A 27,020-nucleotide genomic window follows, 5' to 3' on the forward strand; every position below is an offset into this window, starting at 1 on the left:
TCTTAACGGGTTAATTCCAAATTTTATGTGCAAATTCATGTGTGTGGACGCGCGTGTGTTAATGGCTTTGATTGAATTCAATGCAAAACCAATTAAAATTTTTTTTTTTTTTTTTTTTAATGGCACCACATTTTCTTTGAAATTCTGTATGTTTTTTGTATTTATTATAACAGTACATTTGGTCATAGTTTCCATATCAGCTGCTCTGTGAGTTTGTAACTGACACTTGTACATATTGACAATAAAGACGCAAAGTGAGAAACTTCTTATAGCCTTGCAGAAAGCTGAGCAATAAAACTATGCTGTTTGGACCTAACAGCAGTATGTTTTATAGAACCTCATGTATTATTGTCTTTTTGTGCTGCTGCAACACTCAAAGACAGATTTTTTTGTGTGTCATGTTGTAAGTAACAGTAGGTACGTCTTCAGTAATCTGGATAAACTACCTGCTACACAGTAAATTGGCAACCATCGATGCACATTTTGATCAAATCTAAACGGAATAAAGTTTAAAAAATGCAGAAAGGTGAACGCAAAGCAGAATCTTCCTACAATGTTGCCCGGTGTTCACTCTCATGGAAGCAACTACAATAATGGCTTCAAATCCAATGCTTAGATGGCTTAATTTCTCATAAACAAGCACCCAGAGATTTAAAGGGAATACAATAGATTGGACATGGAGACAAATATCTAAGAGCCTCCAATTACAGGCCTATCTATCCTGCCATGTTTCTGCTGCTTCTCCCTCCATCCAGTGTGGTAAAGAAATATTTTTAACCAAGCAGTTAAAGGACAACATGCGGCAAATTAAAATGTATTGAGAATTTGAGGTGTTTGAGGTCTACAATTGCACACAAAACAAATAACTTAAGTCAGAGAAACCTTAACTTTAATTGCTTCTGGTGCTTTTTTAAAAAAAAACTTTTATGGCACACTAAGATTCATTGTGCACATTCCCGGGATCAAAACTGCCCTGGAATGTCTGAGATTTAATTACTGTAGTTCACATCTGTGGTTCCCTGCCCGGCAACTGTCTCGCGAGAATTGCATTTTACTTTGTTGCTCACACAACACTTACATAGATGGCAGATGTGGCAACGCGACCAAGGAAATGGCTGTCAGAGGAAGCGAAAAGAAGAAAGAGGGAAAGTGGACGAGTCGGAGACAAGACCAGAATAAACATTGGCCCTGCATTCAATCAATGGAGAAAGATCAGAGCAGAAACAGGATGCAAGACAGATGCCGATTTAGCTATATTTCTCCTGAAATAGTGAGTAATAACCTGTTACTTAATTTGTTCTGAGTTGTATCGTTTGCTTTTCTTAGATCTTGATAAAGTTATTTGTGCCTTGAGTTATAATCCTGAAAATATTACAATCGTTACCACAGAATTTAACTTAGATGGTTATGACAACTTCACATCAAATGACCTGGGCTGGTATTCGAGATTAACTGGTGTCGGACTTCTGTGAGTGACGCAAGTGAGTAGTAGCCTATGTCAATGCCTAATCAAAACATTGCAAGCGTAAATACACCATCTGTTGTCACTAATAAAATGCATCACACAGGTTGTTTTGGTCTTATTGATTGGTTATTTATTTTTTATTTACCTATTTTGTGACTTAGCAGTAAAGCATAGTCTAAAAAACATCAAAACTCTTCTCGTGTGGAGACAGCTTTCTGGAGTTTTAAGTCTCTCTTAACCTGCACATTTTGAGGAAAACCGTAAACACTTGACATGTTTCATCTGCTGAATTATGCTTTCGCCTTTAGGAAATCAATGTGCTCAGAGAACCCGTGAAAAGTTATCAAATACAGCAGACATATACCGTCCTGGAAGCATTTGCGCATTGAGGACATCTGAAGGCTGAATATGTATGGGGGAACTATATGCTTTTCACTTATCCCTCTGCATGAACCTATCTCGTGAAATGTCATGTTCCCTGTAGGTGCATTTTATGTCAAAGTTTACAGAGTTCAAGCGGAGATGAAAGAAACACTTGAAGATGTTTTACTTATGGAACCTACATGACTGTGCATTTATGTTTATTCTGTCCGCTTTTTTAATTCATCGCACCGATTCACAATGGAAGTCAGCTAAAGGCACTTTAAAGATCCAGCTCAATTCAGTATTACCTAATTATGTCATATTCCTTAAAACTATATTAATATGTTATTTAAAAAAAATAAGTTGCCAAGCTAAGGAAACCAACTGATTGTATCAAGTCTTCCATTCATCATGTGAGAGTGGAGATAAAAGAATTTTTTTAACAGGAAGAAACCTCCATCAGAACCAACTCATGGAGGACTGCCGAGTGAGGAAAGGTGCATCATGGGAGGTCCTCTGGCAATGTAAACCTACAGCAGCATAACTATGGGGTATTTAAGGGTCACCTGAGCCGCCCCTAACTATATGCTTTGTCAAAATGGAAAGTTTTAAGTCTAATTTTAAAGGTAGAGAGGATGTCTAGCCCAAACTGGCAGCTGGTTCCATAGAGAGGGGCCTGATAACTGAAGCCTCTGCCTCCCATTTTACTTTTAGAGACTTTAGGAAGCACGAGTAAACCTGCAGTCTGACAGCAAAGTGCTCTATAGAGAAAATATATAACTATGAGATCTTTAAGATATGATGGAGCTTGGTCCTTAAGAGCTTTATATGTGAGGAGAATTGGTAGAAGAATTTTCAATTATATTCTGAATTTAACAGAGACCCAATGAAGAGAAGTTAACCTGGAGATCTCGACAGAACTCTGGCTGCAGCATTTCAGAGAATAACTTTTTTTTTTTCTAAAGATTCTGATGTGTGTCATCTTGAAATCTAACTGTTGCTTTAAAACGACACACGGTGGAGGAAATGATTTTGGCTTTCCCTCAGTTTCTACGCTGCATCCCGACATTTGTTTGCTAACGAAATGCAGAAAAAGCTATTTATGAACTCGATAAAATGCAGTTTGTCTTGGTTTTCTGTGCACGTTTAAGGGAGCAGATCTACCAGTTATTTCAGCCTCCTGATGAAGATCTTTAAATGCCCTACAGGGCCACCAGCACCTGAAGAGAAAGATAAAAGGAAATCCCGCCTCCCTCCTTAAACCATTTGTATCATGCTTGACTTTATTCACTGGGAATTTCTGTGGGAAAATAACTCGACGGCACCTTGCAACTTTTCCCTGATTGTGGCTAACCATATGGATTGGAAGCTTTTAATCTTGATTGTTGTTTTGATTACCAATATTGTAATAAGCCTCCCAAATCTAAGGTGAATTATGCGTTTTGTGATGTTTTGCTTAAAAAAGGAAGCTGTCTGTAATCAAAATGTTTACACTGGGTCCTGAAAAGCCACACCTTTTGCCCCAGGACTCATCAATTAATCTAAACACCAGTTAATCTCTAACACCAGTTTGCCACATTGGCTTCACTTGAGACTTGATAGTTGTGTCATGTTCCAGAGCTGAGGACTCGCAACTCGGACTCAAGTTGAAATTAAAGCTGTAGTGCCTAACTTCACAATGTCTATAAATAGTCTTTTCACCCAAGCCACTACAAGAGGGGGTGATACAACGCTCATTAAGCAGTTCAGCTCCACCTCGCGGTATTTTTCAGTATTTGTATTTGGTGTCGCTGGGCGACATTCCCGAGCTGGCGCACAGGAAATGACGCATTCTACTCGGTTTTACCTGACAACAAGAAGGGAGGGGGTAAGAGAGTGCTGCTAGAAGCAACATGGCGGAGAACCTGAAAAAGCGACCAAGAGGTTCAGAAGTGGATCGCACTAAAAAGAAAAGGCCTTCCCGTTCTGCAGAAGGTCTGTTGGCGAAGAGAGAGAGTGACAAAAGGAGAAGGCTAACCAGAATTTGCATCGGTGTCGCTTTTCCTCGATGGAGAGCCCTGAAGGAGGAGATAGGACTGAGGTCAGACACCGATGTTGCCCTGATACTGTTGGATAAGTAAGTGATCCTGTTCATTACGAGCAGAATATGTTGCTGTTACATGTACTGGACCGAGTACTTTATTGTTTCCTTGGAAATGGTGCTATGAATGTAGTGTATTGTTAGCAGCCTGGTGTTCGCCGCATTGTCTAACTTAGCCTAACGAGCAGTAAGTTACAAGGTGTGTAGCCCGTTGCTGTGTGTAACTTACTGCAGGGATGGCTGCCTGCCTGTTGTTCCGGAGCCGTGACACAACGGAGCTGCAGTCGGTGTAAGCAGGGGTGAAAGTAGTTCTTGCCGGTACTATTACATTAAATCAAACCAAACGCACCGATCGCCATAGCAACCGTTGTGTTTCTATACGCGCATGCGCACTCACGTACTGCTGAGTGAAATCTCCGGTCGTTAGCTCATAAGCTGTTTATTTTCCGAGCTGTTATGTTATGTATGTAAAATTGAGCAAAATAACACGAAACACAACTGCTTACTCTCCTACTGATTTTTAATTGGGATATTTTGCAACGAACGTAAAGACATTAAACGTGTTGTACACGGTTCAAAGGCTAGGCGCAGAGAAGACTGAGGGGAGGGAGAGAGAAGCAGGGCAAGAGAAGCAGGAGGGGGGGGGTACAGTCAGTGTACAGTGACGAGGAGCATGCGGTGAGTCGCGAGTGTTACTCCTGTAACGTGAGGAGCTGTAGACATTGTGTAGCCAGTGTTATTTTGTCTACCGTGCTGTGTATGCTGTGTCTGGTGAGTGTTGCTGTGTGTGATGTGCATTTCACGGTACCACGGAGAGCTACACTAAACACAGAATTTACAAATTACATTATTTTCATTACAGTTACGAAAAGTACTCTAAGGGGCCATTATCATCAACCCCCATGAAGACTGACAGAAATATCCACCCACCTCCTCCCCCATCACTTTCCAGCAATGACACTGAATCTCAAAGGTACAGTAGTTTGTGTCTGTGTGAGTGTGTGTCCCAAAACCAACATATAGCCTGAATTCGTAGCTGTATAGCTCTCTTGTTTTGTAAATATCCACACATGACATTTCTATATGTGTAGACTGTTCTTCAAAAAAGCATTAAAATATTGTTCAATCGCATACAGTGGTGGGGAGGGTTACACCGGGCCATACCTCATATTGAGGTTCCGGCCGCATCGTTGTAATAACGCAGAAATCCTCTCGGGGGCAACAGACGTTACGCACTGCAGCTTTAAGTCTCACTAAACTGTGACTTCAACTCGAGACTCGCAAACAACCTTTATGTCATGTTATTATTATTAGTCTCATTCATCTATCATTAATCATTCATCATTTTGTATGATCTGTGGCTCTGAGCTAGATGAACGCCAACGTCACGTCATGCACCATGTGTGAAGCGCACATCTTCGGTATCATACATTTGATGCATTACTAGGCAGATTGCATATTTGCTGTTGGCATATGTGACAGACTGGGTTAACATTTTACCAGGTATAGGATGCGTCAGAATATTAGTCTATGACATTGTCTTAAGTTACAGTCTCCATAGTGTTACCCAATCTGTAAAAAGTTAGCCTATGTAGACTAGTAAAAGCATAGCTACGTGATAATCAAACTTTATTTATATAGCACCTTTCATACAGCAGTGTGGTTCAAATTGGTTTACAGCAAGTTGATTGACAAGCAGATTATAATGATAATGATATTATTTGAAGAAAATACAGTTATGTAATTGAAATAATTATTTGTAGGCCTATGTGTTTCTTCGAATCACTTTGCCGTATTCTATTTACTGAACCTACAATTGATACATTTTTATAGTGCTCTATGTGGAGGTTTGTGCAGCTCTAAGGTAAAAATTTGAATTTGATTTATTTGTTGGCGAGAGACTTGACTTGGACTCTAGCTCAAAGACTTGAGACTTGACTTAGACTTGCAAAGAATGACTTGTGAACACCTCTGTCGTGTTTTCGTGGCACGCCCAGTGCTCATGTGTTTTTGTTGTTTGGCCGTTAGTTTAGTGGCACATTGTGTCTCTCTGTAAATGTTGGATTGGCATTTTGCTATTTGAAACTTTTTTCTCTAAAACATTTCATTTATTTGTGGAGGTTTTAAGAGTTGTGAAACTAATACATCCATTGTCATTACATTTGTTTAGGGATAAAGATGTTCAGTTGTTGTGCAAAGGAAAAGAAGAGGTCAGTGGAGTAGAATCCAGGTAAATGTTGCTCTGTCATTGTTTGGATGAATTTTTTTGTTTTAATTTCTTTGTTAATCATGCCGCTTACGCATCATACGCATACTCGCATCCCAGTAGTGTGAAAAAAGAGAAAGAAAGAGAAAAAAATCAGTCTTTTTTGGGGGTAAAGGACTGAGTTCAGGGTGATCTACATGCAAAAAAAAAAACAAGTTGCTCTTTATACATATTCCTTTTAATTTGAGAATGGAGGCCAACTTCAGCGTCACGTTCACTGAGTGGAACAAACGTAGGGTTATATTTGATAGCATTCTAACGTAAATTGGTTGACTTTTTCTGGTTGAATACGTAAGTACGGTGAGGTTTTTTTTAAAAAAAACAATCAACTTTGTTTATTTTGTGAGACAAATGGTGCCTAATTTCAGTTGAAATGCACCCAGAAGTACCTGCTAGCACAAGCACACTTATTTTTCTTAATCTTTTCTTAAAGCCTATTGCCCCTCAGAGAAGTTTCAGCCTGTAAAATGTTCATGTAAACAGACCCTAAATCTAGAAAACAAATAACTTCTGTAGTAGTTATCAATATCATAATGAGAAATATTTATACCTTAGTTAGCTTAACTATGATGTTCACTCATCTGTAATTTCAGTGCAGAGCTCACCCACAGAATGAAGGGATTTAGCAGCTTTCAGGATTCGTGGAAATACAACAGTTAACAATTGACTTAACCACAACAGCTAAGTTTACCAGCAGGAACAGTCATTTAAGTGTTATTAGATTCTGGGTTTGGGCTGTCATCATGAAATTAGTATATTGGTAGAACACATGTGTCATGGTGTGTTCAATGGGAAGTCGGAATTTCGAATTTCCGGTTGAACGAATTAGCTGGAACGCCTCCCGAGGTTGGACTTAGGCTTTCCAGCGGTAGCTTCCAAACGGATGCTTAAGTCCCTCTGTTTGTGCTTGATAAAAAGGTTGGTGACCGAGGTGGTGTGTTGCGTTTCGGGAATCTAAGAGTTGTGATGGTGTTAGCTAGCTGGAGCAGCAGGAGCGTTGTGGTGCTGCTGATGATCTCTTCCTCTCTGCACTGGAGCTGCTCAACAGTCTGCAAACCCTTCAACAAAGCGAACCATACAACAGTTCTGCCTGTGCTGTTCGCTGTATTTTTTATCGGCCACCTAAAAGCAGATGGTAATTAATCGGGAACGTCTCGATTGGACGTACAACCCAAAGGCCGTAACGTCATTTCCTTAGTTAGCTAAGCTAGAAACTCATCTCTCAGCTTTACTTAGTTCTCTGAACAGCAAACTCGTGTTAGTTTTCTCTCCGTGTGCATTGAATGCTGTGTTTATGTAGTTTCAGCTCTTATTTAGTTTTTAGTGCCAACATTGATGTGTGGCTCCCGGCATTTGTCGGTATCTGATGGAGGACGGTACTCGAATCATCATATTTATGCTTTAGTGTTGCACTTTATATTGTACCCAGGCAGATTTTGTACCCTGAGAAATTTGAAGGAAATCTGAAGTTATCGCGACATTTACGAGATGAATAACTTTGTGCGTCTTGAACTTGTAATCGCGCTAATCCAACCTCCGTATTTTATATTAACGTGATGGATTCACAGGTAGGTTTAGGAAAAAGCATAGAAAAGTCAGAATTCCTCATTTTTCAATGCTTCCCCTAAAAAGCAGTTTTATATAATAATGACAAACCTGCACCCAAACTAATTTTGGCACATTGTAGGTCATCTGTCCCATTTTTTTTGTTGTTGTTGATGACAAGTTCAGGAACAAAGCCAGCCTGAAAGCAGCCACATTTGACGTTAACTGCTGAGAAACTCTAAAGCTGTCTTTTGTGTCCAAAAACCTCACTTTTGGGTGGTGTTTCAACACTCAATGTAATCCTCTATCAACATATCTCATTTGATTTCAAGTCTCATAACCACATTTTAAACAAGTCTATCCACTGCCTGTAGAAATGAATTGGTTTTAATATTAAAACATATACTTAGTATCAATAGTAACTCTGACCATGACTCCATTAAAATTAATACATTGCTGAATGTATTATAATTTGTTACATTAGATCCATTAGCAGTGAAATAAGGGGGTTGGATTTTGCTAGATTTAATAGTGATTTTTATCCAATCCAGACTAAATCTGACCCAGCAACAATGGTGTAAATGGACGTTTTGGGTGAGCATGCAGCACTGTGTGATGTACCTCCACATTCTCTGTATGGTTGCTTCCAGGTTTGATTGTGACAACGATGACAGACTTGTAGAAACTTTCTCTGTTCACTCACACAAGCCTACACACAAATTCTTGCTCCTTTCTGTTGTTTTTCATAAGACAATAAGATGATGATTGCAGGAAAAAGGGGGGGGGGGGGTGGTAAAAAGGCTGAACGTTCCTAAGGTGAACTCGCCTGCCTGAGATTGAAATTGAATTACTTTGCCAAAAATAATAAATTGACCAAACAGTTGTGCCCATTTCAGCTCTTAAGTCTCCTGTGTATGTGTGTTTTTAATTCTTCAGACTGTGTGTGTCCGCACTGATGTGTCGTTGCAGTCATTTTCAGACCAAATCGCAAATTCGCTCTAATCGGCCCCCTTCAACTGACAGCTGGTGAGAGTGCCTGTGTGTAAAAGTTTTATACCGAGTCCTTCCTCCTTATTACTGATTTTCTGTCTGATAAACAATCACATCCTTCATTATATTGTACTTTTAACAATTAAGTAATTGTGACAAATACTAAAAAACAGACAACCCAGAATTATCATTATTAAACCAATGTATCCGTTTTTTGTTTTTTTTAGTAAAGGTGTGCATGAAGACCCGTTTACAATGAGTTCATCAAACGAAGCTGAGCAGGACACAGCTCCTTCTACACAGCCTTCAACAATAGAGGAGGTAAATCTGAACGTCTGAGCTTTCTTTTAGGAATACAAATAGTCCATCGGTTGATCCATAGCCAGAATCCAACTATTTTGTCAATTAATTTATTGTATTATTCTTTTTTTTAAAAATTAAAAATTTCTTAGCTAAAAAAAAAACTATTTTTCTGCTACCTTAATGTATGAGTACAAGTACTTTTATCTATAGTAAATTATTGTAAACATTTGAGTTTTTGACCCTGTAGACAGAACAATTTGAAGAACTCACTTTACACTTTTGAAACATTTTAAATGGTAATTTTGTGGTATTTATAGTCAATACATTAAATAAAGTAAATGTAGGCTGTTTGATTTTATGTTAGAAAATGGAGCAGTTTTTTTGTTTTCTCTCATGCACATTAAAGTGATGCAATAAGCTCAACATTTCCACTTTGGTTGCTGAACGAAACTTCTTTTTCCCCTAGAAATCATTATTTTTAATTATAAAGTCCTAAATGTTAATGGGGAACTCCAGTATTTTAAACCTAGACCTTATTTCTGGCATGAAATACGTTTATCTGCTCACCGAGAGCAGTTTGGTGAAAGTCTGCGTCCTTCGGAAGATATTTAGATTCCTCGAGATCCTTATAAAGGAGTGAACATGGCATAGATGATGCAGCCTGTAAATAAGGCATTATCTGTCTTTATTTCACCAATACTTTAAGACTAATGAATGAATGAACGCAGACTATTGCAATATTAGCTTATAGCTTCCATGCTGTTGTCCTCCAGGGAAATAGGTGGGCTCAGGGGGCTTTCTACATAGGCGTCTACTTGGATGACGTCATCGACACAAGCTTTTATTTACTCCGTGCTCTGAGACAGTCGGTCATAGACATAAACAATTGACGACGCATCGACCGCTGCTGCCTATTGGCGTAGACGAGCCGTGGGGCCGCCATCTTGGACCGGTCACCCGCTCCACTCAGTGTAATCTGTCTGGCAGGCGCAATGAAGTGTCATCGTATTAAATCAATCATAACTCGCTGAATACAATACTGATTTTCACAGGTTTTTTTTCTGCAAACGTCATACATGTAGGCATGATACCGGACACACGATTCAGCGTATTTTAGGCTTAACAGTAATAGAATATTCTGGTATGTGATATATGGTATGTATGATAGGTAGGCTATTTTGCAAAAGACACATGAAATATAATACGCTTACACACATATGAAAATACTAATATATGATAGAGAAGCAGATTGTGTACTACTCAGCTATTTTAATAAGTTGAAAAATGAATAAATAATACTTTATATAAGATAAAACACAATAGAGAGAAGTTGTATATCAGAAAAAAATTAATATCTATATAATAACTATCTATATATAACATATACATAATATCTATGTCTACATACATTAGAAAAAATTTTAATCTATATCAAGATTGATTCAAATTGGCATGAATGGTATCAACCATTGTTGCCGAAAGCAAAACATACCGAAATACAATTCAATCATAATACAATTACATTGAATAATTTACATTAATTCTTATTTAATTACTCTCTCTGAAATAAATGAAAATCTATATATATCAGAAAAGACAGACAGACAGATGGATGATGGAGAAATCCTATGAAATGTAAATTTTCAAGTTAAACACAAGAACATGACGTCACCCGCACCAAACCATATTTACACAAAGTTGATCATGAAAGTTTAAATGATCTAAAAGCTCTGAAAATGGACTGTTTGCAGAGCTTCTTTCTCGTGCTCCCTTTCTGCAGGTCAACAGAGGTGAGTTTGGCAATGTGATGTAGCCTTAGGACTCGCTTGCACTGAATCCTTCCCACTTCTTCCTCATATCCTTGTCTTTGAAAAAACAAAGAAAAATAAAAACGGGAGATTCGAGAAAGTCAACACGAAGACTTTTTAAAAAGTTAGTCAAGCTTATTCAATCTAAGCCCGTGTTATGGAATATATGATTTATAAAGTCTCAGTTAGCCTAATACAGTGTTTTTCAACTCCGGTCCTCAGGACCACTGCCGTGCATGTTTTCGATGTTTCCCTCCTCCAACACACCTGATTCAAATTAATGGTTCTTTATCAGGCCACTGCAGAGCTTGGTGATGAGCTGATCATTTTAATCAGGTGTGGTGGAGGAGGGAAACATGCAGGGCAGTGGGTCCCGAGGACCGGAGTTGAAATACACTGGCCTACTAGCCGAGTGAACACCGGCTATAAACATAGCCTTGCTTAACGTTTGCTGGCTGCGATTTCGGTGGCGGATATAAATACAGTACAATAATATTCTATTCTGAAAATACAACCAATAACACTGTTGAATCTTACTTGTGAAAAGTAATCCCCCGACCCATGTTCGCAATCGTCCGCTGATTTGCACAGGAATACAGTGCTCTAGTATCTTATATACTGTGCTGTCTATGGGTCTGATGACCGGTCCAAGATGGCGGCCGTATTTCTCGCGCCCCAGCGGTCGATGCGGCGTCTAATCTTTATAATGTCTATGCGGTCGGTCACTTCACACGGAGTTAGCTACTGCTGGTAACATGGTTCGTGCTTGCGTCTTTCCAAGTTGTCCAAACAAAATGACTAGTTGGACGAAGTTCAGCTTTCACGGTCTTCCTTTTCGTGACCCGAATTTACTAAAGCTCTGGTTAATTGCGCTGAAAATAGACCTGAAGACCGAAGTGGTAGCATTGAAGCGTGCAGATTATCGGGTTTGCGGTGCTCACTTCGCTCTAGAAGACTTTTTCCCCCAAAAGGCACAGAAAGAAGGCCAGAAAACACGGCGTCTGATCCTCAGGAAGAATGCCGTCCCGATGGTTGCAGAAGGCACAACAGACACAGTGGAGGTAATGCATATCTTTTGAAGCAGTATAATGATATTATTAGGTTATAACCCGTGCACATGGAGCAGTGTATAATATCTGAAAGTACAAAACGGTGGAATATCCGTTGGTCCAGTGAGGGGTGGGGGGCTTTGTCAGTCGGTCTAGTGAGGGGTGTCCCTTGGTCCGGTGGGGGCTCCCACTCCTGCATGGTCCCATGACAAATAGTGAAAACCAGGACATTTTCATCACTTTATTATAAAAATAACCAGGACGACCAAAACAGAGAAATCCTCGGCAGTTGTGAAACAGTCATTGCTGGAGACATCCAGACGTGTGTCTCCTGGCCTCAAATCCCACTCGGAGCCACAGAGTCATTCCTCTGTTGGCATAGGCAGACGTCGACAAGTACACCATCAGTTAGCATCGATTCGCGGACGTGCAGCGGTCTGTTGTTCTCTGGTCAGCTGTTCCTCTCTCTGCTTCTGCATCCTCCTTTCCAGGAGCTCCTCGTCTGTATTCTCTGGCTCAAAACGGTAAGGACGTCCATCCTACTCAAAGTCGTCAACAACTGATAAATATGCTAACATTTTTTAACAAAACTAGCAGTAGCAAACTCTGTATGAAGTTAGCCGACCGTCTCAGAACACTAAGTTTCCAGAGGCGTTCATTCATTCATTAGTCTTAAAGTATTGGTGAAATAAAGACGGATAAAGACGGATAATGCCTTATTTACAGGCTGCATCGTCTATGCCATGTTCACTCCTTTATATGGATCTCGAGGAATCTAAATATCTTCCGAAAGACGCAGACTTTCACCAAACTGCTCTCGGTGAGCAGATAAACGTATTTCATACCAGAAATAAGGTCTAGGTTTAAAAATACTGGAGTTCCCCTTTAAAAAGCTGCCTGTTTCCACTCAACTCTCTGATGGGTGTCTGTTCCTTGTCTTAAAGGAGCTCCAGAAAAAGGATGCCACTTGTCAAAGGTCAGCACACCACGACGAGCAGACTAGATTAACAAAGTCAGAAAACAAAGAAAATAGAGGTGAGTCAACCTCGCATTAGTCTCACTCTGGCAAAAAGAGGCGACTCGTCTACAGGAAAGATGTAACTGTTCGAAATGGTTTCACACAGTTAAAGAAGATGAGGATGAAGAATTCAACACCTCACTGAGCGTGGGTGATGGACGCTACATGGTGGATTTAGGAAGGTACTTCAAAAACATCTTACAATCTTTAACATGTAACCTCGATTTGCACAGTATTTCCTTTGTTCCTGACAGCTTTTTCTCCTTCAGCTCCTCGGAGTTAATCGTCGATGAAGAGTGCATCCTGGAGCTCTTCAAGTCATGCCGGAAATGCAACCGACAGTGCACAGTCAGAAAACATGTCACAGGACTAAAGCTCATCGTTAATCAGACATGCTGCTTCTGTCAGCATCACTTTCAATGGACCAACCTATCAGATGAGGACTATGACAAAGACGATAGTGACTCCCAGATCAACGGGCAGAACTCGGCAATGTCGCCAAGCAGCAATACTAGTTGACAGATTCAAGTTTAACCCATAGCCTACAGCAGATTAAGCAGTTGGACTTAAGTTCTGCTGCTTTTCTCTGGATTACAACAGAACCACAAGTGCCTTTATGTTTCCACTCCACTCATTTGCTGATGATCCAGGTTAACAAACGACTGCAGCATCAGTGCATGTTGTGCTAAGGTGGCAGTGATTGTATTGACTGCAGTAGAGTTCTCACATCTAAATTGTAGTCCTCATTCTTGAGTCTCCCCAAAACAAGATGAAACCTTCCCCAATTCCCTGTCCTGCTTATGTATGAGTGTAGCAAAAGCTAGAAACGGTGGCAAGTTTACCCCCAGCAAAAAGGGATTTAAAGCTGACGCACAGCCGCCCATCAGGTGTTGTTTTCCTTAACCAGTGACATGTTTAACGGGTTATTTGGATTAAGAGATGCTGAATAGATACGAACATTTTCATTGGCACCTATTACCTGTGGACTGAATCTCATGTACATTTCACAATTTGATACAGATGTAAATGGACTCAGACTAGTCACCAGTCAACTTTAGTTTCCAGATAATCTCTCTTTGGTGGTTGGAACAATGTTCTTCACTTCCTCCAGTTTTCAGCTGTATTGTGAAGTAAATGTTGAGCTTTTCTCTCCTGCTGACCCCTCACTCCAGCCTGTTCAGGCAGATGGCTGCTTTACCTGGTTCTGCTGGAGGGTTCTTCCTGTTCTAAAGTGAGTGGGATTTTATTTCCCTCCCAGTTGATGCTAAATCCTTTCTCAAAAGGAAATGTTAGGTTTCTTTGTCAAGTCTTCTCTGTGAACTTTGTGCTGTATGAATAAAACTGAGATAAGCCAAACTGTTTTAAGCCCCGCTACAACCATTTTTCACCTTCAACTTTTCCTGGAAGTAACAATTTATTCTATTGTTTTAGATGCTTTTTGTCAACCCTAAATCTTTAAACACTAAAATTTGTACCTCATGCAATTCACTGACACATTAAACCTGCAATAAAGAGTGAGTCGACACATTTAATGGTTGTTGACAGGGCAGATGTATGTTCACAATGTCAGATAGTGTTTAAATGAACCGGACCCTCGGTCTAATGGTCCAAAACTCATATTTTAAGGTCATGTTGGGAGTGGAAAACAATCACAATGAAGCAGAGGTTACGGTGAAGTTGCGACGGACTGATTATCGTTACCCTTGGTGATCAGATCACACCAGCTCAATTAAAAAACATTAAAGTTAAATAAATAATCCACTGGCATGGTTAAAACATTAAAGGAAGACATCTCATGGAAAAGTAAAAAGTCTAGTAGGTCTAGTAAGTCTTGTCAGTGTAACATTCATACAAAGCAACTTTGCATCTGGTTTTTTTTGTTTTGGCAAGAGAAACAATTTACAATGAGCACACATTTCCTGTACAGTCAGGGAGTTAGAACATTCTTCGTTATTTTCTTCAACCCAAGGAAAAAGGGGGACTTGGTCCAAGGTGTCTTAAGTTCAGGTGTAGCAGCTGAGGTGGGAGGAAGATTTAGCTAAATTAGCAAAAAGCTACATTTTGTTACTGTGTTCAGTTCATTAAAAATCAGCAGTCAGGATTGTGTGAGGTCTCATAATGTAAATTTCCTGCTCCTGTGCAAAATCTCTGGAGAAAAGCGCTCGAGGAGACTGTTCATGCATCAGATTCTCGTACCCCTAGTTATGAACAGCTGAGGTCCAGTGCAGCTCTTTCCTTTGACGGTAACCAGCCTTTATTTTGAACAAAACGTGTGCAGCTTCCCCGTCAGTGCAGGTAGCTGGTGTTGTACTGGAAGGAAGCCATGTGGACCCGATTACGCAGCCTCTGGACCTCCAGGTCCTGGAAATGGTCGTCTTCATCGTTCTGGACGATGATTCTCTGCAGTTCACCGATCTCACGCTCCATCCGGGAACGCAGCTCTCGCTTCATCTTTAACAGAGCCTGTAAATATAAAATGATGGACGTATTTGAAAACTTTCTTTAGGAGATTTAGGTGACTAAACCAATGGCAAATCCTCAGATTTGTTGTCACAATACAGTGAGGGGAATCTTAAAACCCTTGCCCTCTGCTGGACTGCAAGGCAAACCACTTGGAATATTTTATTCATGTCAGATACGGCGATAACGTGTATTTCTAGAGTCAAATTTTAAAATGAAAACGATTTACTTTTTCTTGAGCCTTTTTCCGAACCTGGATCTCTTCCCGCTCCTGTGCAAGTTTTTCTGCTAGTAGTGAAAACTGAGAGAGAAAAGCATGTAATGTGACTCATGGAAATCAGCAGTCAGTTTTGAAACTACACAGAAGTACGTGCGGCTGTGCTGTGTTTGTGGCTCACTTGATCTTTGTAGTAGTTCTCCAAGGACTCTATCTGATCCTGGTGTTGTCTCTGATGCTCCAGTCGCTGCTCCTTGGCATAAGCCCTCTGCTCTCTTAACCGACTCTTCTGTAACTCCAAACCTTCCTCGAATAGCTGCCGGAACATCTAAAAATACACACAACCACAACTGGGTCATACAGTCATCTTTGCAAATATTTGGAGCCAAGGACTTTATAAGATAGGTTGCAAACTTGACAAATGATGTTTGGTTTTAAGAGGAGATGGATGAAATGAGTTCCTGTAGTTTGTAAAGTTTTAGCTGTAGTCTGATAAAAGTGTCTCACTTCACTTTCTTTCAATACATTCATTTTAGTCTGCTTAAGATCTAAGGAAGCATCGAGCACAAATACATACCTGAAAAAAATTCTGAAAACTGTGATTAAGTATTTGTTATTTGCATGTTTATTAGCCACGGTAATGCCCGGCCTTTATTACCCACCCTCTCCTCCTTAGTGCGAGCCCTCATCAGGCGGGCGCGGTGCTGAACATGGTACTCGCTGTGGTACTTCTTGGCGCGGGCGACCTGCTGCCTCTGTTCCCTCAGCTTGTTCTGTAGTGACTTCTGCTGCTGGATTCGATCCTTAAAATCGCTCTGGAGAATAAACATTTGAGCTTGCAACTGATCACCTTAATGAAAAGCACTCCAGTGCAGAGCGTGCCAGGTGAGTGTGTCGATGCTCACCAGGCGTCTGCTGTGGTCCTGATCTTTATGGACGAGCTCCAACAGCAGGTCGTATTTCCTCTGGGCTTCGTCCACCTAAAACACAAGCAGCGGTTTAATGTAGATCAGATTTTAAAAGGGATAGAGTCAGCAGGCACTCTCATTGAATTCGACCTACCTGACTGGAGAGTTTGCTACGAGGCCGACGGTGAGAGGACGACAGCGCATGGAGTCTGTCCACTTGCTGCATTTGCTGCTCCCACATCCGACCGAGGGCATGAGGGGAGATGTGAAGGTGAGGCAACTCCTCCCGGAGCATAGGGAGGAGCTCATTCTCCTTCACTTTCACTGGAGAGAGAAAGAGATGGGGGCATTTTATACCAGAACATCGATATTGGTTTATTCCCCACCTATTTTGCTTGCATAAATAAAAACGTTAGAACTAACAAACCCCTCTTTCTGCAACAAGACAGTCCCACTGAGGGACAATGGAAGACAATGAGATAAGGGCAGTCCAGTCTTGCCAAAAAAAAATCGCAGCTAATGTTCATTAATAATAAAACAAGCCCCTCTCTGCTGATTATATAGTCGATTAAGAACCTGTCCATCAGAGAGAGAATGCTTCTTCAAACAGTTCAGAATTAGACTGGACTCAGGTCAGTAACTCTAATATAAGTCCATTTTAGCATCAGGCTTAAGTGCCACCAAAACCAAGGAGCACACAGGTAGTGATACACACACACAGTAGAGCCAAGTTAGGAGCTAAAGACGAGTGCAGACAAAAATAACTATTAAATTAAAAGGGGATATAATTAGACAAATGGTCTGAGTGAAAAAAGAAAACGCATTCAGAAAAGGAGTTAAAGAGCCTAAAAGTACATTCCTGTACCTGTATCTAGTACTTTATATGATGATATAAATATTACTACAGGCCTGTTCCTCAGTCCAAGTAAAAATCCCTGTGCGACATGTTTAATATGAAGGAACTCCACACAGTAAACACATCTTTTAACTTACTTGGTGCAACTTTCCTGGTGGGTTCCTGGTGTCTCTGTCCTCCGGCCGTATGTGTGCTCTGATGTGTCCTGTGCTGGGTCTTTGTTTTGGCTGGCGACCGCCTCGCCACTTGGGAAACCTCCTCTAGAATGGCCTCTCTGTACTCTTGCTCCTAAGCATACACACACCCTCAAGCTTTAGTCCACTAGAACAAATTGCTTAATGCTTGGAAGCACACAGCAGACTTTTAACTTTCTAATTGATGAAAGACTTTCATCACACATGAAGGTTTGTGAACTTCAGTTAAATTTGCAAGAAATATTTACCAGAAGTTGGAGGGACACAGCCCAACTTAGAAGTGAATGCCTCAGTATGTGATTTTGGACAGTTCTTACTTGTTAATACTTGTGAAAATCTCTACTGTTTAACAGCCAATTGTATGTTTTTGTACAAACAGTTACAGTTACAATTAATATAATAAACACCTCAATTTGATGATTGGCATCAAATCTAAAATTAAACAATTTACATATTAAATTAATATTTTTATATCTTCTATAACCAAGTTATTTAATCTTATACAGTCTATTTGGTTGCTCTTGTTTAATTAATTTGTTTATTTTTATTAAGCCTCCAACTAAAGTGTTCAAGTTTAACCTGTAAAATGATGAAAAGGAATTTAGATTTTCTTTTGCTTTTTCTGGGGATGATCTTTCAATGACACAGCGGTGTGCTTACTTTACTCGTACTACAGCAGAAATGATGTTACCAACTTACAGCTTTCTGAGCTTTTAGACGTGCCTTGTGTAGTTCTGTCCGTTCTTTGTCTCCGTATCTTCTCAACTCCTCAAAGGCCTTGTTCTCCTAATATCATCAAAGAGAGTCATTTATTTTTCCCAAACACAACATGAAAAATTTCATCTTCAAGTCAGAGATGACACAGCAGTAAAAAGGTTTGTTAATCTGGATTCATTTTTACAGGCTCTACAGATTAATAACTACCACTCTTAGCCCAGAGTGTCCACAAAATATTAATTCAGTGTAGTATTTAAATCTATTGAGCTGTCTGCCAACTACAGCAAGTGTTAATGTGCTTCACTGCAGAGGTTATGCTGTTATTAAATTAATCTATTTGAAACTCATGATGAATTATCTGGGAACTGAATCGCAGGCATATCGTTATATCACACAGAAAAACATACCGTGCTACGTTTCCTGTGAGACGGCCTGTGGTGTTGTTCTCCTCGCCGTGAAGGATCAGACACTGTGAGGTTTGTTTGCCTCCCATCGTCCAGGCTCAAAGCCTCTGCCATGGCTTCCTCTAACGGTCCATTCAAGGAGCGACGGACACGAGTAGGGGAGGGCGACAAGGAGCGCGTCCGCTGGGTGGGTTCGGCCTCAGGTGTTCCTGAAACTGAATGTTAGAAATCAACACCCTTTAATACTTTTCACAGGATTTCTAGGAAGACCCATCTCAGTATGTTTCACGTTTTAACCAGCCTGCAATTTCACACTGTTGGGAAAACAGAGTCCACTCATGCAGCATATACAGGATTACCTTTAACAGTTGTGACAAGCTGTTGTAGGTCAACATTAATGGTGTAAAAAATACATGTGCTGCTTGCAAAGAAACTAGAATGTACCCGTGTGTTGTCTGGGAGCCCTCCGACACTCCATGATGCTGTCACTGTGGTGGGACTGCTTATCCTCCTCTCTGATCTCACTGGACTCTCCACTTTCACCCAAGACTTGTTTAAGCATCTAGAGGAATTACACAGAACACAGCTCTCTGCATTACAAGCTATCACACAATTCCATTTCAAGATGGTTGTTTTTTTCAGCTCAGAAATATCATTTTCATATTAAAAACTTATTGGCCTGATTTATTTGCAGTATTGTAGCATCTATGTTAAACTGTTATGAGCTTACCAAAGACAATTCAGCATATGGAGAGGCAGTGGACTGAACTGCAAACCTAATAATTAGAAGACAATCTATTCTCCACCTGAGGTATACTCTAATTTTAAATTCAACACTTTTTAAAACTGCATAGGAACCCTTTGTGTATCAAGAACTCCCTAAAAAGCCTATGTGTAGTGTGTAAGGGCCTCAACACTACAAAACTGATCCAACAGGAAAAAAAACACAAACAGTGATGGCAAAAACAAATCTTGACTGAATACAAAGTATTCATGAGCTGAGATCCGACTAACCTCTTGGAACTACTAAACATATATATATATATATATATATATATATATATATACCTGATCAAGCTCTTCCAGTCGATGGGAGAGTTTCTCAGATATGTGATGCAGCTCTGCCTCTGCTTGTTTGTTCCTCTGTCTGCGGTAAGACAAAGGCTCTTCAAAACCCTCTCGTGCTGTCCTGCTACCGCTTGAGCATGTGATATCAAAGACAGCATCAGCGTATCGTATTCACATAAAAGTAGTAGATGACTAATGAGGATATCCAACTTTTATAATATTTAAACAACTGAACTCTAAAGACTTACCCAAGGCCCGTCCTATGTCTGTGACTTATCCCTCTGTCTTTAAATCTTTGTGTATAGCTCAGATCCTCCTCCTCATCTTCCTCCTCAGTGTCAGGTGGTGATGGGGTGGTGGTCATCGTCTCATTTTGCAGGGTGAGGAAGAGCACATCTGGCTGGGTGCGGAATAAGACCCTCCTGGGACCTCCATTAGTTGGCTGATATTTGGTAAAATACTTTTTATTAATTTGATATAATGCATGTCTACTGTATGTTACTATTCATGTCAATTAATTTTATATACACTTGCTGTGAAATTTGCACAAGGAGAAGCGTGATGCTCTCGTACCTCTATTGACTCCCCCTCGACCTCTGACCTCCCCCTTTGCTGGCTGGATACAGACTTCTCACTCACAGCTGGAAATGAAACATCAGGCAACACCTCATTCTGCTGGAGACTTTTACTGCAGTCTCAGCAGTTTAACAGTAAACTGCAGTTAAATCAGTTAATCAGTTAAACTGTAAAATCTGTTAGCTGCGCTGTGAAGTCCAACTTTCATTCATGATCACTTCCATCAAGATGTAGCTCTTTGTTATTTAATGAGCAATGATACCAAAGATGCATGCTTTTATACTCACCAGGTGACAGGCAGAGTGCAGGAGACTGTATTCCATTGGTGACAGCCTCCGCTACCAGTTTAGAGGTCTGTGAAAACAGAAAATCAAAGGAATAATTAACTACTAACATTAACGACAGATGAAGATGAGCCTAATCTTTCTAAAAGTTTTAGAAACCCAACTAAAGACTAACAAAACAGACTGGTCTGAGTGATGGTTGAAAAGTTTCAACATGGTCGGTGTTCCCATTTGTTCCGAGTTATAGAAGCAGGTCAGAGGTTAAGATGGACAAGGAGCCCCTGGTGCACGTCACTACATGTTAGTGCAGGTCATTTTACAACGAGGGACTGTGTAACTGTGGCAATTCCTGTTTTCAGTGATTTACCTATGAAATGTTGACTAGATGTCAAAAAGACTTGACACATGTAAGGAAAACTCAATTTCATCATACTGCATTACAAGGCTACCTCTGTTGAGACGGGAGCAGCGTCCTCTGACAGCCCCTGACTGAGGCCTGCAGCTGCATGAAGATGGTTGGGCGATTGTGGGCGCACGGCACGACCGTTCGGGGCATCGCCCTGGTGTGGTGGCTGTAAAGCGATAGCTGAGTGCATCGGTTCAGTCTGTGGAGGTTCCTTAATGTCCACAGGATCTGAAGGAGTGACTGCATCTGAGGTCTGGACAGGGACAGCTGATCCTTGCAAAATGACAAAAATCAAATTGAAAATAAAATAATGTCTGAAGTCATCATTAGAAAACACCTATTTTTCAATTAGTCTACATTTTACTGAGCTTTACAGTAGAATCATACAAGAGATCAGGTAGCAACTGTTTACTCCACCAAATGCACAAGAAGGTTTGACTGATGCATAAATCAACAAAAACAGAACAAGACCACAGAATAAACTAAACCTAAAGGAGAAGCCTTAGTGGTTAATGTCGTGAGCATAAAAACAACAAGACATCTTGCCAAAGCACTGTGAACATCAGAAGCAAAGATGAGCCGTATTTTTACCGTCTTGTTTGTCAGTATATGTGTGTGCAGAGACTCCCAACTCAATGAGCTCACTTGCTGATCCCAAGTCTTCCGCATTCAGTGAATGGAGGGATTGTTTACTGGACTGGAAAGCAGATCTGAAAAAGGAAATAAGATAATCTACCACAGGTTCATACTGCACCATGACAAGTTACTGGTGCCAAGCTGCTGCATACAGTTGCTCTGTAAAAATTCCACAAAGAAAACTCATTTGTGGCATCAAAAACATGTTAAATGATGATTAAATGACTTTCTGTAAATATTTTTAAACCTAGACCTTATTTTCTGGCATGCAATACGTTCATCTACTCACCGAGAGCAGTTTGGTGAAAGTCTGTGTCCTTTGGAAGATATTTAGACTTATTGAGATCTGCGTATATCCATATAACGGGAGAGAACGGGGCATTGACAATACAGCCTCTAACTAATGCATTATCTGTCTTTATTTCACCACTACTTTAAGACGAATGAATGCATACTATTGCACTTTTAGTTCATAGCTGCAATGTTGTTGTTATTGGCGGCTATCAGGGGGCTTATAGAGGGCTTTCTACACACTGGTCTAATGGGATGACGTCATGGACGCCTGTCGCTGCAGCACAGCTCATTCACTCCGGTAAGGCCGTCCATCGCACTCGTCCACGTCGTCACAATCTGATAAATATCCTGCCATGTTGCACAAAACTATCAGTAGCAAACTACGTGTGAAGTTAGCCGACTGTTACAGAGCACACCAACTCTGAGCAACCAACTTTTACCAAACTGTTCTTGGTGAGTAGATAAATGTATTTCATGCCAGAAATAAGGTCTAGGTTTAAAAATAACGAAGTTCCCATTTAATAGGTGTAGAGCATAACTTGTCTGATATTGTAGGTGCAACCACAAAAAAGTTATTTCCATAATGCCATCAAAGTATTGGTATTGCAAATCTCTTGAAACAAAATCATTATCAGTTTGACCCTTTCAAATTTGTTTAAATTTTCTAATCTACAAAATAGATTAAACTTTTGCATACGGAAAAAAAAAAAACACTCTTAGACTACTCTTTTTAAGTTTATATCGCTGTTTTTTTTAGTTTTTTTTTTACAAACAGCATAAAAATCAGACAGGACCATCTATACCGACACCAAATGTAGCAAAGAGTCAGACAAACTGCGGCCGATTCACTTTCAAGAGGTCGCCAGAACAGTGGAAGCTCACCTCTCTTCCTTCATTTTACATGCAAATACAATCAGACAAGCAAAGGTGAAGCGAGCAGAATGTCTGTGGCTGTGAATCGAAGTTACTTTGTTCTTAGTTAGTTACACTTACTTTAGGTTATTTCCAAAGGACTTCAAGGTGATTAAAGGTACACCGTGTAAATCTACTCATCTACTTAGCTTATATCAGTGTATCATAGAAGTACACCTCTTTAACTTGGAAATCTATTTGTAAATGGTCATGATTGTCATTTTTTTAAACTGAAATAAATGCATCCACTAAAGCAACGTTTAAATCGCCATGTTTAGACTTTTTTCTGTTACATCAGCTGCAATTATACTTTTTTTTTTTTTTACTACAGACATAAAAATTGATGTCATTAATTATGTTTGCCCCCTAATGGATAACTAAGTTTAAGCCACATTTTCATCAGCTGGTTAACTGTGGGGTGGAAGAGGTGTTGGTAATTTGCCATGAAGTTAATGCATATACTTTTATGGCATATACAGTTATGGTTGTTAAATCAGAAGCAACAGCATACCTTAAATTCCTTTTCTCATTAACTCACATTCACATCTTTGTCAGCTTATCGGGTTCATTGTTAATTGAATTAGTTACTGAAATAAAGAAATGTGTAGAAGGCCTGACGGTCTGCAGTTTGGGGTAGTTAAAGTTGTTATTCTTTTAAGTTGTTTTGATAATTAGGCAATTTTAACCAAAAAAAAAAAAATGCATTTCCACAAAGGCAACTATTTAATAATCTTAAAAGCCCGTCAATCTCTGAGGAGTCTGACAAAAGTCACAGCAGCAAAGTATGTTTGTTGCCGCTATAAAACCTAAACCCCTCTAAATTCATCACAAATGAGATGGAATTTGTTTGTGTTTCTTAGTGTTTGTGGGGTGCAGGCAAGCTCTTACTCTACACTGGATGACACAGATGCCCCCTCCAGCTTTGACTCCTTTCGCTCCATGGCATCAAGACTTGTTGGTTCCTTGTTTTCACCAGGTTCATCCTCATTGAGAGTGTCACTAAATTCTTCTGAAAACAAGAACAGCAAAGCTGACCCAGAGGGCTAAACAGTAAACAAAGAAAAGCTCAAGAGCAAAAGCAACACTTGTGATTGTAGCATGTGATGAGCTTCCTGAAATTTTAAAGAGGAAGAAACGCATAAAGTTGTCAAGTCAACAAGATGCAAGACAATATGTAAATATTTCCCTCCTGTAACGTACTGTAAGGCTTTTCTAAATGCCTTTCAGTCACTGAAACAGCGGGCAGTTAATTGAAATCTATCTATCTATCTATATATATATATATATATATATATACACACACACACATCTTAAAAAAATTAGGAAAGCTTTGCTAGATTACTAGGATTTGCAGATAGTGCGTATCAAGATAAAAATGCATATAATCTGGTCATTTAATGAGAGACAGTTTACCACTATTCTGTGATTCCTCATTAATCTCTTCATTAAGGTATTCCAGGAGACCATCGAAGATTTCCAGGAGATTCTTGATGGACTCTTTATCCCCTCTGACAACATTTTCTCCTGCGAACATACAGTCACTCAATGAATTGTACTAATTTAAATAATGAGAGAAAAAAAAAAAAAAAAAACTTTGCCGTCACATTTCGTTGACACAAATTAAAGTTTTTTCCCAACCTGTAATGTGTGAGAGACTGATCTGAAGATAATCCAATGACAGGGAATCAATCACAGACTGAACATTATGGACATCATCCTCTTGACTGCATGGTGATGCAATATAATCTAAACACAAATATAGAAACATACAAATGTGAACAATCAAATCTGTGAGCATGACATCAGTTAAACGGTCAAATATGGATATATGATGAACAAGGCCAAACTTACTGAAACGTGCATTCACACACACACTTCCTTAAATACTTTGGGCTTTCATTTAAACCGTTTCCTTGTACTTGAAAATACAAGAACAAGCTCAGGGACTTTAACAGCTTCATAATGCCATGTTTGGTCTTTGGATGCATTCCTGACATACTAAGCACACTCCAAAGATCACATGCTTCACTAAACCCTCACTGTTCATTTTCAGAGTTGATAACATATTGACTGGAATTAAATTTGCTTGCGATGGCAACAAATCGTGCTTATTTTTACCCATTATTTGGCAATGTAAGTAAATTATTCACTTTGTCTGCAAGTACGAGGGAGAAGCAAAATGTTATTGATTCCATCTAGGCTACTCTTCAAAAGTTATCATCACTACACATGAGAAAGCAGTAAATAATCAAAATCAAGGTACTGGAAACAGTGTGTATTTGGTAAATCTAACCAAATTGACTGTAAAATCAGTTATATAGACTTTTTATAGATTACCTGGAACCTTCTCCCCAAAGATGTTTTCATACAAAGCAATGAAAACATCTGCATTACAGTCCGTCAGCTTCCTCAGCCTCAAGTTTATGTGACACTTGCTGAGTAGATCATTTGCCACATTAACCCAATCTGTAAAGAAAAGGGAACATGTTCAGGAAAGCCTTCTAAGTAATGTTAATAACAGCTGTAATCCTGTTGGTTATACTACATTTTCCATACGTCGTATTCCACATAACGTTGACATCAGTGTAGCATGTTTACGTGTATGACTTTTACTGGTACATAACTTATTTAGATAACATTTACAAAACAAGTTCGTGCTCTCTCTTGGGGGATGACTTTGATCAAACAGAAACTGCCCGGCAAACTTCATCTTAAGAGCGGGGAGTGATTCTTCCCTTCCACCAACTGCTAACTAGACTTACCGCTATCTAAAACTAGATTATATTGTCATTCAACCTTTTATAGGTTTTATCGAATAAATAACACACGAATTGAGGGCGGGTAAACCAAAGCAAACTACTGTATAAACCGACCTGCAACATTGGAGTCACCTCTACGATCGTTTACAGCAACTTTGCCAGTTGAGTTAACTTAAAAAGTAACTAGCTAACGTTGCTAATCTTTGCTCCCAAGAACACTGTCGGAGCAGGTTAAATGGTGACCTACCATTCTTACATTAAAACCACATCTACGATATGAGTAGCTGATACCAGGTTAAATGAAAATGGGGAAGCAAAAGACACTCAGTAGCTAGCGCTAGCTGTAAGTTAGCGTTACGTGTCGTTAGCTTTCACCCGGACAGAGGAGTCGGCTGTCTTACTTCTGTCTCCCTCCTGGGTTCCCATGAAACGACTGTTGACAGAAGACAGCTGGAGCTCAAAAACCACTGACTAGCTTCAAAATAGTTTTTTGAAGTCCAGAATCCCGGTCTTGATACGAATAGTTAGTGTCAGTATTGTAGTTTTTGTTAACAAGGACAAGGAACTATCAGCCAACATTTAAAACGGAGCTCTCGTTTGATTGGATGTTAGCTCGCTCTTTGTTTCCGGAAATGAATTTAGATTGGTCCGTGTCGCCCCCTAGTGGTTCTTCTGAATATTCAATTACATTCAATTCAATTCAGTTGTGGCAGATGTACGATAATTGTCGTATTTGTACGACAATGTTATCATCTGTAGAATGTATGATCGATTATTCCAAAAATCCCATAAGGTAAGATAGTTTCAGCCTCTTGTTATATACATATATATACATACACAAGTTAATTCACGCACAACAGGATAGGGATCATGCGCATACATCCTGTGCCAGTTCATTCGCATCGTCTCACGTCTCTTTACAGGCACTCGACGCATGTTGCAAAAATGTTCCTAGTCACGTTTCAGCACAGGTTTTCAGGACATTAAGTAACATGGTTAAAACTAAGCTATTAGGATAAAAAAACACGATTTTTAAAGTTGTGTGTATGTTTTATGTTAAAATATAGCAATGCAAATGTGTTATATTGACCTATTTTGTGTTCAAGTTTTCAGCTTGGATCAACTGTAGACATTTGAATGGACAGAAGAGGGTTTAAATATGCATATGTATTCTGATTAATTCATAATACAATAGATGTTCTTACTGTTGGCACTTTGTCACTGGATTGTGATTCTCGATAAATCTGTAAAACAGGTTTCTACGGCAAGTTATTCAATTATCAGAGGCTAGTAGTAGTTTAGGTGGGTTAATTCATTTTTATTCCTAATGTATAATGAGTCTCAAAATATTTATGAGGCAGGACCTTGATACACAATGATTTAACAGAAGCCGAGATTGTCAGATAGAAGATTGTCAGCGACTGATATTCTGAGCTGTTCAG

At 39.7% G+C, this 27,020-nt stretch overlaps 2 protein-coding genes across 3 annotated transcripts; one reads left to right on the top strand and one right to left on the bottom strand.

The window, feature by feature from the left end:
• The first annotated feature begins 3,702 nt into the window (after positions 1–3,702).
• Positions 3,703–14,677, top strand: LOC140305641 (uncharacterized). Its single transcript, XM_072384590.1, has 7 exons — positions 3,703–3,944; positions 4,771–4,881; positions 8,656–8,745; positions 8,937–9,030; positions 12,814–12,904; positions 12,994–13,069; positions 13,157–14,677. Exons 1-7 carry the CDS (start codon positions 3,721–3,723, stop codon positions 13,404–13,406), a joined length of 936 nt encoding a protein of 311 aa, XP_072240691.1. The 5' UTR covers positions 3,703–3,720; the 3' UTR covers positions 13,407–14,677.
• Positions 14,396–26,178, bottom strand: LOC140305640 (centrosomal protein of 95 kDa-like). Of its 2 annotated transcripts, none has more exons than XM_072384589.1 (21): positions 25,980–26,178; positions 25,157–25,285; positions 24,458–24,565; positions 24,233–24,343; positions 23,708–23,825; positions 21,569–21,687; positions 21,021–21,250; positions 20,575–20,641; positions 20,285–20,352; positions 19,960–20,153; positions 19,712–19,841; positions 19,088–19,205; positions 18,647–18,858; positions 18,222–18,308; positions 17,466–17,616; positions 16,627–16,796; positions 16,470–16,544; positions 16,227–16,379; positions 15,746–15,892; positions 15,577–15,648; positions 14,396–15,350 (listed from the first exon to the last, which is right to left on the bottom strand). In XM_072384589.1, the coding sequence occupies exons 1-21, from the start codon at positions 26,002–26,004 to the stop codon at positions 15,174–15,176; spliced, it is 2,661 nt and encodes an 886-aa protein (XP_072240690.1). In that variant the 5' UTR covers positions 26,005–26,178; the 3' UTR covers positions 14,396–15,173. The 2 variants fall into 2 exon arrangements, with proteins under 2 accessions (XP_072240690.1, XP_072240689.1); XM_072384588.1 differs by having other exon boundaries at positions 23,708–23,828.
• Between the last annotated feature and the right edge of the window lie 842 nt (positions 26,179–27,020).

Source organism: Leuresthes tenuis, unplaced genomic scaffold (genome assembly GCF_036924035.1).
Source record: "Leuresthes tenuis unplaced genomic scaffold, fLeuTen1.0.hap1 SCAF_4, whole genome shotgun sequence".
Classification (NCBI taxonomy): Eukaryota; Metazoa; Chordata; class Actinopteri; order Atheriniformes; family Atherinopsidae; genus Leuresthes; species Leuresthes tenuis.